This window comes from Podarcis filfolensis (genome assembly GCF_964270895.1).
Source record: "Podarcis filfolensis genome assembly, chromosome: 8".
In the NCBI taxonomy this organism is placed as follows: Eukaryota; Metazoa; Chordata; class Lepidosauria; order Squamata; family Lacertidae; genus Podarcis; species Podarcis filfolensis.
In genome coordinates this window covers 63,845,903-63,860,447 of record NC_139611.1, presented here as the reverse complement: position 1 = coordinate 63,860,447, position 14,545 = coordinate 63,845,903, and the positions used below count along the sequence as shown (strand labels likewise).

The window sequence follows — 14,545 nt, the reverse complement described above, 5'->3', positions numbered from 1 at the left end:
GGATCAGAGTTTTCCTTCTCCTGGATGAGCTACCTTCCCAGGTGGACAAGCCCCATCTGCCCAGGGCAGAAGCAACAAAACCAGGCATGCGATGAGGAGGGAAGAGGTGAGGAGGGCACATGCAAGAACATGGCTTGTTCTCTCTTCCACCTGTTCTCCCGCACAAGAATACCTCATCCCATTCTAAATATCTGGCTGCACTCACAATAAGAGACGCTAAAGTCTGGCAAGATTTCTCTTAACCCACCAATGCACACTTAATGGATGAATGGAGAGCTCTAAGCAAAGTTAGTTGTTCTGAACACGGAACCCAAAGCAATTGTTCCTCAAGTAAGTCATGCAAACTGAATGGTTTCTGTGTGTCATCTGCTGCTCTTCTTCTTCCAGGCCCTTGAAAGTCTACTTTATAGCATTCAATCAAATCAAGCGAAGCACAAGGCCCAGCGTCAGCCCAGCAGCTTGCCAGCTCATTTATTAAAAGGGTCTCATTTGGAAGCTGGAGAAAGGTCACATTCAGAGCAGAATGCTAAAAATCCACAGTCAGGGCTTACAAACATGAGCCGCTATAAGAGACGCAATTAGTTACATAAGCAGGTCAATAGGACAGTGGGGAGGTCTGCTCATCCGCTCCCAGACCTCCAGATGAACTCCATCTTCTGCCAAAAGGACAGGATAAGAGTGCTGGTTCCGTCACAAAAAATAAAAGCGACGCTTATGTCCACTGAAGCCATTTTATGCCCCAGTTCTACTACCATGAAATAGCTGTGGTTGAAGCCCCATGTCACTTATGCCAAATCACACACCCCTCCCCACTGTCTCAAGTTATCTACAGAATTTTCAGATGGGATCCACTTCTCTCAGCCAGATTCCTCCATCTCGTCCAACGGTTGTGTGTGGACTTCGACTTTCTTCGGAGGTATATAGGACCCCATTCCAGCCGCTCTCTCTGCTTCCTCCTGGGTGTACGGCTCCTCGCTCAGCTGCTTCAGTCTACAAAGCAAACAAAATCAACTTAAGTCAAATGAGCTTGCAAACTTTGGCGCTCCACCTCCCACCCCGAAGCTGCTTAAACTGATTTACTTAAGTCTTAAAAAAGCCAATTTCCACTACTTTTCTCCTTACAGTTGCATCCAGTGCTAGTACTACTCAAAGTAAAAAAAGGTAAAGGTCCCCTGACAGTTAAGTCCAGTCGCGAATGACTCTGGGGTTGCGGCGCTCATCTCACTTTAACTGGCCGAGGGAGCCAACATTTGTCCGCAGACAGTTTTTCCTGGTTGTGTGGCCAGCGTGACTAAGCCGCTTCTGTTGAAACCAGAGCAGCGCATGGAAACACTGTTTACCTTCCCGCTGGAGCAGTACCTATTTATCTACTTGCACTCTGACGTGCTTTCGAACTGCTAGGTTGGCAGGAGCTGGGACCAAGCAACGGGAGCTCACCCCATCGTGGGGATTCAAACTGCCGACCTTCTGATCGGCAAGCCCTAGGCTCTGTGGTTTAGACCACAGCACCACCCGCATCCCCTACTACTCAAAGTAGACCCATTTAAATTCATGGACCTAAGTTAGTCACGTTCATTAATTTTAACTAGCATTGGCTACAGCCCATATTCTACCAACTGCATGGTTAAGAGCCATTTAGATGGCAGTGCTATAAGTCAAGGAGGAGCCACTGATGCACTGAGATGGAAACCGTTCCACTGCATTCTTTCCCATTTCAAGAAATGCACTTGTTTAATGAAATTAATTAGCAACACAATTAATACATTGGAAGTCAAACTGGACACCTAGAATGGATACCATATGCTAATAGTCAAATGTAAAATCAAATCAGTATTTTGTCGTTGTTGGGTTTTTTTCAGGTGACTCTCCCAGGAAATAGACATCCTAAAATGAGTTAACAGTTTTCAGAAGAACAATCCATGAATCCTGGTTTGCACACAACACTAACTCTGGTTCCTTTCCTCTTCTGTGGGTCCTTAAAATATGTATCACAGGCTAAAGGTTAGGGAAGAGAGAAGTACACAATAAAAACTATGTTGTGAAGGTGCCAGACACATCTATACAAAGAGGAAATCCCACCCCAAACTTCTGAGAGTAGCACAGCTGCCAAGAGGGCCCCCACTGCCCATCTTTTTCACTTATTTTATAACAAACATATATTAACCAGACAGCACCCAGGCAACATACATAAAATTAGTGAAGTGCTTTCCCAAAACGTTGGAAGGTTAAGAGAGATGGGTGCATAGGCAAGCCTATGTGTCTACAGGTGTTAATTCCCTAGAGAAAAAGGCTATTCTGTATAATACACTGAATTCATATTACCTCTTTTTGTGAACCTTAGATCTGAAGTGATCCTTCATGCTTTTTAAATCAACGAAGTATCGCCTGTTGAGGGAGAAAAAGGAAAAAAAGTTAAGCTGGTTGATGCCTATTGAAAAACAGAAAGTTCATTCCCAGAAATTATTTTGTTGACCTACATTTATCTGTGCCTATTGCAACGGCACCAAGCAAATATTTGAATGCATGAAAATGGCCATCAGAACTGCAGGCTGAGCTTTCATGTCATTTCACATCACCTCAACCCTCTAAACCAGTGTTCGAAACTCCCATTGTTCTAGGTTCATTTTGCGACAGGGAATTTCATTAGTGCAAGCAGTTTCTGAGCTCTGGACGCAGTACTGCGCCTAGGATTTCAAATTAAAACTGCAGAGTGGAAGGAAAGGAGGACCTTTTTCTGCCTCGCTACTTCCAGCTACTCTCTGAAGACTGGAGAAGAGACCCTTTTATGAATATTAGGAGGGTGAGCAGGGGAAGAACTAGATCTTGTGAAAAATGAACATAATATTTTAGCTGCAGTTCATTCATTTTCAGCTTTGTATTCCTGTTATTAAAAAGCGCACCTAGACAGTCAGTTGTTGTGCCCATAACCCAGGTTTAAGGTGCCATTTAGCTCCTAGCTTTCATATTTCAGTTTCTAGCAAAGCTCTAAACTTGTCCACTTTTCTTGGCAATGCAGAAGAAACTGCCCTGATTCTGCCCAGTTAGGAGTGCGGGATCCAGCAACATGTGCTCCCTCCCAGGAACAAATAGCCCCTTTAATTTTAACCAATTAAGGGATACATCAGTTAAGCTCCTAATGCAGGATTCTTCAAACTCAGCCCTCCAGATGTTTTTTTGGCCTACAACTCCCATGATCCCTAGCTAGCAGAACCAGTCGTCAGGGATGATGGGAACTGTAGTGTCAAAACATCTGGAGGGCCGAGTCTGAGGAAGCCTACTTTAAACTTTCGTATCTCTGTGCTAAAAAACGAGCAGGGTCGCGCTCGAAGCGGCTTTCTTTTTTACGCAGGCGCAGTAAGCAAAAACGAAGTCGTAGCGAGACAAACCGAACCCCGGCCCCGCCTTTCCCTTTTACGCACGCGCAATGCAGGCAATAGTGCTGGGCGCTCCCGGGCATGTCAGGATCCGGCTCTTGGCGCAGCAGCTTGGCAGATTTCTCAGGCAGCATATCCTCGTGGATCTGATCCAGATCCCGGCGCCGCCGCTTCGTCTTCCATTGGCGCGCCAAGGAATGTGCCTTGTGGGAGCCTGTCCGGCGACACCGGCTAGGGGCCATACTTCGCTCGAGAGGCTCACCAACGAGAGAAAGGAGGGAAAGGAACTTCCGCTTCCGGCGACTGTTCACAACGTCATCACATGTCGACACCCCTGAAACTATTATAATTTTTTTTTTAAGGTGGCGATTTGTAAACATCGCTTATTAATAAAGCAACTGTCTGCGCCTGCTGACGTTTATTATTGTGGATACCATAACTGAGCTCCCCTGTGTACTTTCTGTCTTCCCTCCTCCGTCCGGTTTAATGGGGCATAACTTGAACTAATATGTATCTATTTAAATTATTTATATGTATATTCTGCCAGTCCACAACATAAATGAATAAAACATATGTAACATAAGCTCAACAAAACAAGCTGAAACAAAGGAAACACAAGTAGGCTTGGGTTTTTTTAATGTTTTTTAAAAAAAATGTGTGATATCCAATATCATTTCAGTAGGTCCAGCTTTGGATGTCACTCGTTAAATTACTGAAATTCAAATGAAGGACAGCAAGACCTAATAAAATAGACTTTTGACAAAGTCTCCCATGATACTCTTGCAGAGACGCTGGTAAAATGTGGGCTGGACAAGGTAACTGTTATCTTAATAGACATAAGCAGTTGCAAGAGCAGAGCATTTTTTTATTTTAACAAAATGTATATACTCTTTACTCGAACAAAATACCACTGAGTGCTTTAAACATAAGCCTAAGGTTGCCTGCACATGGGATGGTGCCCATAAATGGTTTGAGACACTGAATGACACTGGAACCACTGCCCCTCCTGTCCTTCCAGTGGTTTGCCTGGCTGGTCATGGCCGATGCCCATTGGGGCTGGTGGGACACAAGGCAGGGAGGCGAACAGTGATAGGCCAACTACCAGGAGCAGGCGCTTTTTGGTAGTGCCACCGACTCAATGGAATGTCCTTTAGAGGGAGGCCTTTATGGCCTCAACACTGACTGCATCTGGGTGTTTACCTAAAGGACATTCCATTGAGTCGGTGACCTGGCTTTTGAGGTCAGTCAACCTGCTGACAGTTAACTTTTTTAACATAGAGTTTTCCCTATTTTTAAGTGATTACTGTTTCTATTTATGCTAACAGGGAGGTTAGGAACATAGGAAGTTACCTTATATTGAATCAAACCCATTGGTCCTTCTAGTTCAGTATTGTCTACATTGCCCACTGCCTGGCAGCTTCTCTCTGGGGTTTCAGATGGAAATTCCCAGTCCTAACCTGGAGATGCCAGGGATTGAAGCTGGGACCACCATCATGCAAGACAGATGCTCCACCACTGAGCTATGGCCTTTCCCCTAAAGGCTAGCTTGTTTATTTTTAATTCTGTTCTGTTGTTGCGTGTAATTTTCCAGCAGTTCATGTTTATTGCTCTAATGATTCTGCTATTAGCCACTTGGCCACTTGTTTATAAACAGCATCTAAATGTTAAAAAGCAATCAATATAAATATAGTCTTGGCCTGCAGATTTCCTGGCATGACTATGATTCTGGATCCACAGCTCTCCCTTGAAAACAAAACATCCATCCCAATTCTTTGTCCTTCCTTGGAAGTGCACTTTAAGTCTCGGAGATGAAAACGAGTGGAATGTAATTCCATAGGGAGATCATGTTGCAGCTCACCACTGATTAATGGCCAGTCACCGCAAAGGATGACCCTTTGACCTGTGTAACTGTTGTTTCTGGTGTTCAGCTAATCCTTCGTGAAGGAAATCTAAACCCCGAGACCTGGCCATCAAAAGATCTCATAGCACTCTTTGCAAGCAAAGGGCGATAACCCCAGTGTCCTGGCCAGGTTTCCGTGTGGGTCATTAGATTCGGCTGACCTAAATTTCCCCTGCAGTTTGAATTGGATACGGTGTTCTTTGTTTCCTGTCGTACAACCATTCCTATATATTATTGCCTAACCGAAATAGCAGATTTATGGTGTCCCTCGAAAGGGCTTCAGAATGCCAGTGGCACAAAAGGTGATGTATGTGTGCAAAATTATAAGCAATGTTTCACACTTGGATGGAAGGAGCTTAAAAATCCCTGGGGATGAAGTCTGGACTAGAAATGTAGTAAGAATTGGTCTTGGAGCAATTCCATAGCAAGGTCCCACTGATGGTGCTGGGACACTGAGGAATCAGCATTCTATAGTTTCTTTTGGGCTTCCCCAGTAGTGAAGTTAAACAAATGCTGTTTATTGATTTGCTTGCTAATTCATTCTCCTGTTTGACAACAGCAGTTCTCAGAAAATGGCATATTTGTAACTACAATCTATAGATGAAACACAGAGTAAAAAGTAGCTAATGTCTATGTAGAATTACTGCAGTCAATTACTTGAGAATTCATTCTGACACTAATGAAGTCCTGTTGATGTGAACACCTAGGTGCAGAAAGAACTGTGAAACACATCGAAAAAACAGCAGCGTCACTGTGCTCAGAGGCAGTAATGTGAACACACCCTAAATCCATCCTGGATTGGTTCCCCACCCCAAAAATTAACTAGGGAAGATGTTGCAGTGTGAGAGACATGTGATAAAGGTTGAGCCGGGCTGCGTAGGAGGGAAATGTAATGCACCTCCCCATGGGTTAAGCAGGGATAGCCAATGTGGTGCCCTCCAGATGGTCCTGAGCCCAGGCATTTAGCACTCACAGACCTATAACAATAGAGTGTCTGGGGCAAACCAGCTAGATGGGGAGGGGATAAATAAAAAAATTATTAAAAATTATTAATATAATACCGCCACAACAGTAAAACTAAATAAATCAACAATTAACATTTCACTTAGATATATTTTGTGTATAACTTTAACTAGTGGTGGTAACTATTAGTTTTGTGGTGAAAATTTTCTTACTTTTTCTACCATATCTGTATTTTCTTAGAACAGAACTTGCCTGGTACAGGAAGCTGCATAGCGGCTATTGAATAGCTTATCTATAAATTTTCCCCAACTGTGTTGCAAATTATTTTTTAAAGAAGTTAACAGTTCACTTTACACATCGGAATTTAAGTGAGCATAACGCTCGCCAGTAGGTCAATTTAAAATACCCAAAGTATCGTCAAAGCTAATGACTTTTGTACCTAGCAAATCCCCCCTCAATCTTTTATACCTCAACTGTGAAGGTCAGAAAGCCCCCCTCCTCCCCTTGATTTCTTTTGGAAACAGCCATCCCATGATGGCAAGAAGTTAGTCAGGTCCATTAATTTCAATGGGGCAACTCTGAGTAACACTAATATGGATACGACCTATAGTGTCCACCTGGCCTCTACCTGCCAAGGGAGCATCAACCTTTCTGGATAAGCCCATCCACACTGCCACTGGGCCACAGCTCAGTGGTGGTAGAGAATCTGCTTTGCAAACAGAAGGTCCCAGGTTCAGTCTCTGGGAATGTCCCCTGTCTGAAACCCTGATGAGTCATTGTTAGACAATGCTGAGCTAGGTGGATTAATGGTCTGACTTAGTATATGGCAGCTCCCTATGTTTCTATGTAGGTACTTTGCTGAGAAGGGACGTGGGTGGCGAAGGGACGCGGGTGGCGCTGTGGGTTAAACCACAGAGCCTAGGACTTGCCGATCAGAAGGTCGTGGTTCGAATCCCCGTGACGGGGTGAGCTCCTGTTGCTCGGTCCCTGTTCCTGCCAACCTAGCAGTTCAAAAGCACATCAAAGTGCAAGTAGATAAATAGGTACCACTCCGGCAGGAAGGTAAACAGCGTTTCCGTGCACTGCTCTGGTTCACCAGAAGCGGCTTAGTCATGCTGGCCACATGACATGAAGCTGTACGCCGGCTCCCTCGGCCAATAAAGCAAAATGAGTGCCGCAACCCGAGTCGGCCACGACTGGACCTAATGGTCAGGGGTCCCTTTACCTTTACTATGTTGAGAGTTCCCTTAAGCCCAGAGTCAACCCTGGATGAAGAACCTTTGTTCAAGTATCGGCTTGTTTTGAGTTTATGAACAGCATTGTGTCTCCAGTTCTAATACACAGGATGTGATTTGTAGGCACAAATCTGACCCCTGCCATATTTTTTTCCTCCTGTCCTGAATTAAGCACTCACACAGCAACAGTGGTTTCACTTTGAGTGATCCTTGAAGGACGAGAACTCTGTGGGTCACCACACTGCCCTGAGCACTACTGTTCCCAGCGCAACTCAACTCGGGGAGAGGCACACAGTAGAGCATTATCGGCAGCATCAAGCGTAGCCAATATGGATTTGTGCATTTAGGATGCGGCTGTCAGAGCAGGACAAAGGAACAACCGCCAGTCAGTTAACTACTCGCGATCACGTTACTTGCACCAGGCCGGGAAATCAATAATACATTTACAGGCATGTAAAGGCAGCAGACAGGCATCTGTCATTAGCCGCGGGGAGAAGAAAGATGGGCAATGGAAAGACAACCCATCCTTTCATTGCTCCTACAATCGGAGCATGAGTTGGGGGTGAAGGAGCTAGGAGAGCTTGATAGTTTTAACAGCAAGCAAAGAACCAGCACCCCTTGTTTGCAACTTGCACGAAGCTGTTCTGGGGCTGGAGTCGAAGCTTCCTGTTTAAGGCAGAAACTAAATCTGCAAAGGAGAAGACGACACAGGTCTGCGAGGCTATCAGCCCTAAGAAATAATTTAGCTGCCAGGCACTATTTTGAGAGCCTGTTGCTGAGCTACCACATTCCAAAGTCCTTTTTTTCGCTGGAGATCAGTTACAGGACTCAGACAATGGAGAGTAATACAAGAGCGTAGCGTTGCCAGAATGAGGCTTTCCTCAAGACTTGAAAGTAGAAGATTCTGCATGGGGGTGGTAGGGGGACTCGGGGGCTGTGAGGGGAGCACATCACTCTTCTGAATAAGAGAGGACTCTACACCAAGCAAGGGTGCAGCCAGTAAGTTCAATGTTAGTGAGAGAACTAACTAACAAAGATTCACGTCTCAAATCCGGAATGGAAAGAAGTCCAGCGGGTCTTTTTGGCAAAAGTGTCTGGAGATGGGATGCATAAAGGGTGATCGGAGGAGTCAGATTATTGGGATCCATGTCCACAGCACTTTCATCTGTTCCAGGGGCCTTCATTGACGGAGTTCATTGGTATTCTGGGTCAGTCATGGATCCGATTCCTCTCAGTTCTTTGAGATGTACATTGGAAGCTTCTGAAATTTTAATGAAGACACCAGATCCGAGAAAGAGGCAGCCAGTGACAGGTGTGAATTTGCAGGGCGCACAAGCATCTGCCTGAGCTCCTGGTTCCCTGCAGAGTCTCCGAAGCAGCTGGGCACAGAGGCCCAATGGCAACCGGAACCTGACCCGCTTAGACTTGGAAGAGAATCCAAAGTGGGGACTGTAAGCCCCCAGGCTTCCAAACTGCCGGGATCTCAGGGGCTTACTTACTGTGTGACCCTCTAGCTCCTGGGAGAAGAACCTGAGAGTGAGAGGGGCTGTTGCCAGGATGACTCAGGGATTCTGGAAGGTCTACAAGGCCAAAGTTCTACAGACCCTTGGTGGAGAGCTGCCGGAAGAGGAACTCCATGATGAGGTAGAGGCATCCTCAGCTGGGCCCTTTCCCCTCCTTCGGTCATTGAGCGTGCGGTAGCAGCAGGCAATGGGTTGCCCTCTCTTAATTTATGGCAGGCAAGGGGAACCTAAGGCCCTCCAGATGTTGCTGGACTCCAGCTCCCATCAGCCCTAGCCAGCACAGACAAAGGATGATGGGAGTTGTAGTCCATCTGAAAGGCCATAGGTTCTCTGTGCCTGATTTATGGGGAAGAATAAGATGTCTATGAACTGGGGTCATGCCCCCTGGTTAAAGAAAACTCGTGATCACATGCATTTTAGTTGATCCATTTATTCATTAACCTACTTTCCTGCTTGGCAGGGGGTTGGACTCGATGGCCCTTGTGGTCTCTTCCAACTCTATGATTCTATGATTCTACTTCTGGCACTCTTCAGGTGTTGTGCTGGACTTCATCATCCCATACCATTTGTTATGCTGGCTGAGGTAAATGGAAGTTGGCAGCCCAGTGACATCCAGAGGGCACAAGTTTGGGGAAAGCTGGCTATTTAAATCTAAGAAATGTGATGGGGGGGGAATTCTAAAGAAAGAAGCATAGATCTAAAGAAAGAAAAGAGTCCGTTCTTTGTTTTCAGATAACACAGATGAGTCTGTCTTGTACATAAAAGCCATTGTCTGAGGGAGGCATTCCCATTCATTCTCATACATGACAGAATGCTTCTTCTAAGATGGAGTTTGCCATCTGTTATTTTTTTGTATAAGAGCTTGTATTGGAAATAATTAAATGTTTACTAATAAGTAAATAAACACCTGCTGGCTGATAATTGCCCCCCCTTTTTATAGCTGATTGAAATGTTTAAAGTGATTTATTTAATGGATTAGTTGACAAAAAGCTAAGGCTTTACTAGAAAGGAAATTGACTTTGGTAGGGCAGAAACTACATTATGAAACTGGTGGAGGGAGACTGGCAAACGCAGGCGGCAGAGGGAGAACAGGAGGCCACACCCATAACATACATTTAAAGGACTATTATACCACTTTATCAGAGAATGCTGGGAACTGTAGTTTGTTAAGGGTGCACAGAGCTACAATGCAAGGAGTGGTTTAATAACCAGCAGGAAAAAGCTTTTTCCACACTGCCGTAGAGTGTAGTCCAAAAGGGCTACACCTGGACTATTCCATCAAGTCTCCTCCAGCACTCCTGAAGCTGATTTCTTGTTTCAGAGAGATAACCCTGAACTGATGGAAACCACAGACTCAACCCTGCTGACAGAGGAGGGGTCAAATCCTGTTTCTCAGCTGGCACGGCGGGTAAGGACCAGTAGTTATTTCTCTCCAGAACTCAAGTTGCTTTTGAGCTTGGAGCTGCATTAGGTGGCAGCCTTTTAGACCCCGGAGCAGGCCTGGCCGGCATAATGCTTGCCTCAGCCAATCAACCCACTAATGCTGTATTGTGTGGTTTGCTGAGTGACTGACAGGTCTCAGGTAACTTGTGTTGGTGGGTGCCCATCGGGGCTGGTTGCACAGAAGACAGGGAGCCTAACAATAGGTGGCACCAGAGACAATGTCCCCATCCTCCTTCCTGCAGAGTTCTACCAGGCAACACTAAAACTAGTAACTGATGCCACTTAATGGACTGATTTGTAGGTGAGAATGCTGAGGGCAGACTGAGGTTGGTGAGGCAATGCCCCATTCACCCCAAAGAACCAACCTCTACTGCAGGCAACTAGCAAAAATGAGATGTTTACTGACACACACACCCCAAACAGGCTGTGTTCAGTATGCATCAGCATATGGCTGTTACATATGGGGCGGGGGTCAACTTATTTGCAGTGAGTGTCAATTGCTTATCTGTTCATTCATAATTCCACCCTACCCCATTTCTGCATGTATCAGCCTTTAAAATAATACTAACAATAATTATGAGAAACTATATTTAAAGATATATTAAATTACATACGTAAATGTATAGCAAAATTTAGACGAGGGCAAAAACGTTGAGTGCATCCTCCTGAAAAGACCACATGAGAACCACTGAATATTGTGTGAAACATATCTAAACTGTGGTCTATGTAGAGCTCCACTGAGCCATGACCTCGTAAAATAATTTCAATTGCCTGTTGTTTCCTGGGAGGGCTAATGGACTGCAGACAGAAATATGAATGTGTGGTCATCGTGTTGGGGAAACGGGGGAAATACTAGGTATGGGGAGGGGCTCTCAATGGAAAGCAGCCACCCACCCCCTACAAGTCAGCAGCATAATAAGTTTAGTAAGTGTCCACAGGCTTGTCAGTCATCCTAGTGCTTTGCACACAGCGAAAGCAATAGACTGCAGCACTTCTCGCTAAGCAATTGGGTTGAATACTCACAGCACTCTGTTCCTTTCGTTTCAGCTCCACATGTAAAAAGGAATAAAGACTGACTTTTTGTTTTTAAATGAAAGCTAAAACTTCAGGGAAAGGGCCAGGAATTTCCCACTATCTAGCACATATGGCCCTAGGTGTGGTTAGTAGACCCTGATCTCCCTCCCTCTTCCATCTTCCTCTGCAGGTCCAGGGTGTTGGAGTGAAAGGCTGGAGAAGTGTTTCATCTTTGTTCAGCCGGGAAGACGAACATAAGTTGCTGGCTCCTGAGCCTTGTCCCGACCAGTAAGTGAAATCCTTCCCTAGTTCCACCCCTCCCCTCCCCAATGTTTCTTTCTCAAAGAACCAGCTAGTTCACAAGACTCTGTTTATCACATGAGAATCACAACTTTTCCATGGTAGTTTGGCTGAAAGGGACAGAGAAGTTTCCCACTGCAGCATATCCACAGAAGCCTCTGAGTGCCTAAAATTGCTGCTGGTTCTCACAGCCACAACAGGCTCTCGTGGCCGGAGAACCTCCATCCAGCCCTCAAATTGCCCCACACTCTGGGCTAAGAGGGAGCCACCACCTACTCACACACTCATGGCCATGTTTTGAGGAAGAAGAAAATTACAGTACAGTTTCCTTTCCCTCTTTTTTTTTTAAACCTCCCAGGGTTGGCTCCTCTCTTGCCTACAGTTGGCAAGGAAAAGAGCAGGAGAAAGCTGACATTAGAAGAGAGAGAATGTGGACATGTACGGGATAACGGCGGCCAGAATTTTAGTAGCAAGAAATTGGAAAAATACAACAATACCTAACACGGAAGATTGGCAAATCCTAATGGTAGAATACCTGCCACTAGCAAGGGCAACGGGAAGGATAAGAGGCCAAACAAAACAAATAGTCTATAAGGAATGGAGAATTTTTAAAGAATACTTAAAAATTATGGTATAAAAGGAAACCTCTTGGCAGAACTAGACTGACCCTTGTATTGTATAAATATAAGTTCGCAGGGATGTAAAAAGAAACTATATAAGAAATATGCAACGGTGCGGTATAAGGTAATCAATAGATAAAGTACAGTGAGACTAATTAGAAGTCACTTTTAATTTTTCTCTTCAAAAGTTTCATAATTATTTGCATTGTTGGGTGTATAAATGATGTTTGATATATTATTGTTGTTTCTTATATTGTTGTTTGTTTTTTCTATTGTTTGTTTGTTTGTTTGTTTGTTTGTTTTTCTTTTTTCTTTCTAAAAATGTGTTTATTTTAAAACAATAAAGACATAATCGAGAGAGAGAGAGAGAGAGAGAGAGAGAGAGAGAGAGAGAGAGAGAGAGAGAATGTGGAAAGGAAAGTAGTGGGGCAGCACCATCCTTGCTCCTTTCTAGAAACTAGCTTTCGGGTGCTTCCTGAGAATCTGTTAATTGAGTATGCATCAATAAATTGCGCCCAAGGACGTGTTATCCCACACTTTCCAGTGCATAACTTTCCTTACTGCAAAATGCCTGATCCTTAGGGGAAGCAGGTTGGTTGCACAGGACCTCCCAATCTGGGTGATTAGCAGGTGGATGCAGCTTGGGGAAAATGGGGGAAATGGTCTTCTGGGCCTAATTCAGCCCATGGGCCAGAGGTTCCCTACCTCTGTTCTAGACAGAACGCCACAAAGGCATAGGTAGCTTTCTGCTGCGGAACCAACAACACTCCTGAAACATTCTTATCGGAAGGGACCCTAGCTCAGTGTCAGAACACAGACTTCGCATGCAAAAGGTCCAGGTTCATTCTATTCTATTCTATTCTATTCTATTCTATTCTATTCCATTCTATTCTATATTTTATTTTATTTTATTTTTTGTTTTACCAGGTTCATTCTCCAAGTAGGGCTGAGCAAGGCTTCCTATCTGAAAGTCAGGCCCCTTCTGTACTACACACTTAAAGCACAACCATACCTCTTTAAACAGTCATGGCTTCCCCAAAGAAAGTAACTAAGGGTGCTGAGATATTTTGGGGGGACCCCTGTTCCTTTCACACAGCTACAGTTTGCAGAGTAGTTTAACAATCGGTCCATCTTCCCAGGAAACTCTGGGAATTGTGCTTTGGGGGTGGGATTCAACTGAACTGAATAAAAAATTGCCCAAAGTTCCACTGGAACTTAATTCACAGTCATTTTGCCCAGAATTTACAGGAACAGGCATAATTCAGAGATTTTAGAATTATGTGAATTAGCTAATCTGAACCAGTTCTTTCAAAGCCACTGCCTGCACCTCTTTCCTTCCTGAATTCTCCTCTTGTTTTCACAGCCCACTGGCAGCCAGGCCAGAAGAGGACTCCCCTTCTGAAAAGAAGACATCTGGCCTTTGGGACGTCTTTGCCACGAAGTGGCAGCAAACTTCAGCTCTGGAAAAGGCAGCTTCGAAGGCTGAGAGTGGAGACCAGATGTCTGAGGGCATTGGGGCATCGGGAGACATGGCGGCTGAGGAAGCCGGCTGCACCAGCCTGGACAACGACCTCCGAGAAGCTGAAGGGGTGGCCTTCAAGTGGAGCTTCCTGACCAGTAAGCTGGCCGAGATAAAGAACAAAAGTGCCTCTAAGAGCAACTAGGAAGGAACGTGAAAGAAATGGACTTTGTGACATAAGAGACAACCTACTTCCATGCAGGGCAAGCGTTTTTGGCCTCCCCGCACCCCGTTTCTCCAGGAATCTTTGACAGAACAGTCAGAGATGATGTGAAAGTCCCGGGGCCAGAGCTCGGTGTTATTTAACCCTCAAAACATTAGGATGCCCCAAATGTGTGTGTCTCATGTATCAAACCATATCCATTCCATCTCTCCCCTTCTCTGAACATTGCTTTCTTGAGATAAAAAAAATAGACAGGTTGAAGCTTCTGCCAGAGGTTTTCTGCCCAGCAAGAAAAGAGGTTGGACAGTCTCATTGTTTTCCAGGCTTGCATGGTTTGACGACACTCATGTGTTTTCTAAGGAAGCTTCCTCCTCCTGAGTGCTGATCACCCAAGCGTCCAATCAAAGTGTGGAGGAGGCAACAGGGAACCTGAGTCAAAATGGTGCGTTGGATAGACTGAGAAGACCTGGGTTCAAATCCCAGATCGGCCA

The 14,545-nt window shown here is 45.0% G+C and overlaps 2 protein-coding genes across 3 annotated transcripts; one reads left to right on the top strand and one right to left on the bottom strand.

Moving 5' to 3' along the window:
- Window positions 1-446: 446 nt before the first annotated feature.
- Window positions 447-3,658, bottom strand: ZNF593 (zinc finger protein 593). Its single transcript, XM_083628152.1, has 3 exons — window positions 3,420-3,658; window positions 2,323-2,385; window positions 447-990 (listed from the first exon to the last, which is right to left on the bottom strand). Exons 1-3 carry the CDS (start codon window positions 3,614-3,616, stop codon window positions 858-860), a joined length of 393 nt encoding a protein of 130 aa, XP_083484278.1. The 5' UTR covers window positions 3,617-3,658; the 3' UTR covers window positions 447-857.
- An 827-nt stretch (window positions 3,659-4,485) lies between these two features.
- Window positions 4,486-14,320, top strand: LOC310768507 (uncharacterized protein C1orf232). Of its 2 annotated transcripts, none has more exons than XM_083626634.1 (4): window positions 4,486-4,614; window positions 10,317-10,403; window positions 11,643-11,740; window positions 13,736-14,320. In XM_083626634.1, exons 2-4 carry the CDS (start codon window positions 10,335-10,337, stop codon window positions 14,034-14,036), a joined length of 468 nt encoding a protein of 155 aa, XP_083482760.1. In that variant the 5' UTR covers window positions 4,486-4,614; window positions 10,317-10,334; the 3' UTR covers window positions 14,037-14,320. The 2 variants fall into 2 exon arrangements, with proteins under 2 accessions (XP_083482760.1, XP_083482759.1); XM_083626633.1 differs by lacking the exon at window positions 4,486-4,614 and adding an exon at window positions 7,499-9,116.
- Window positions 14,321-14,545: the final 225 nt, after the last annotated feature.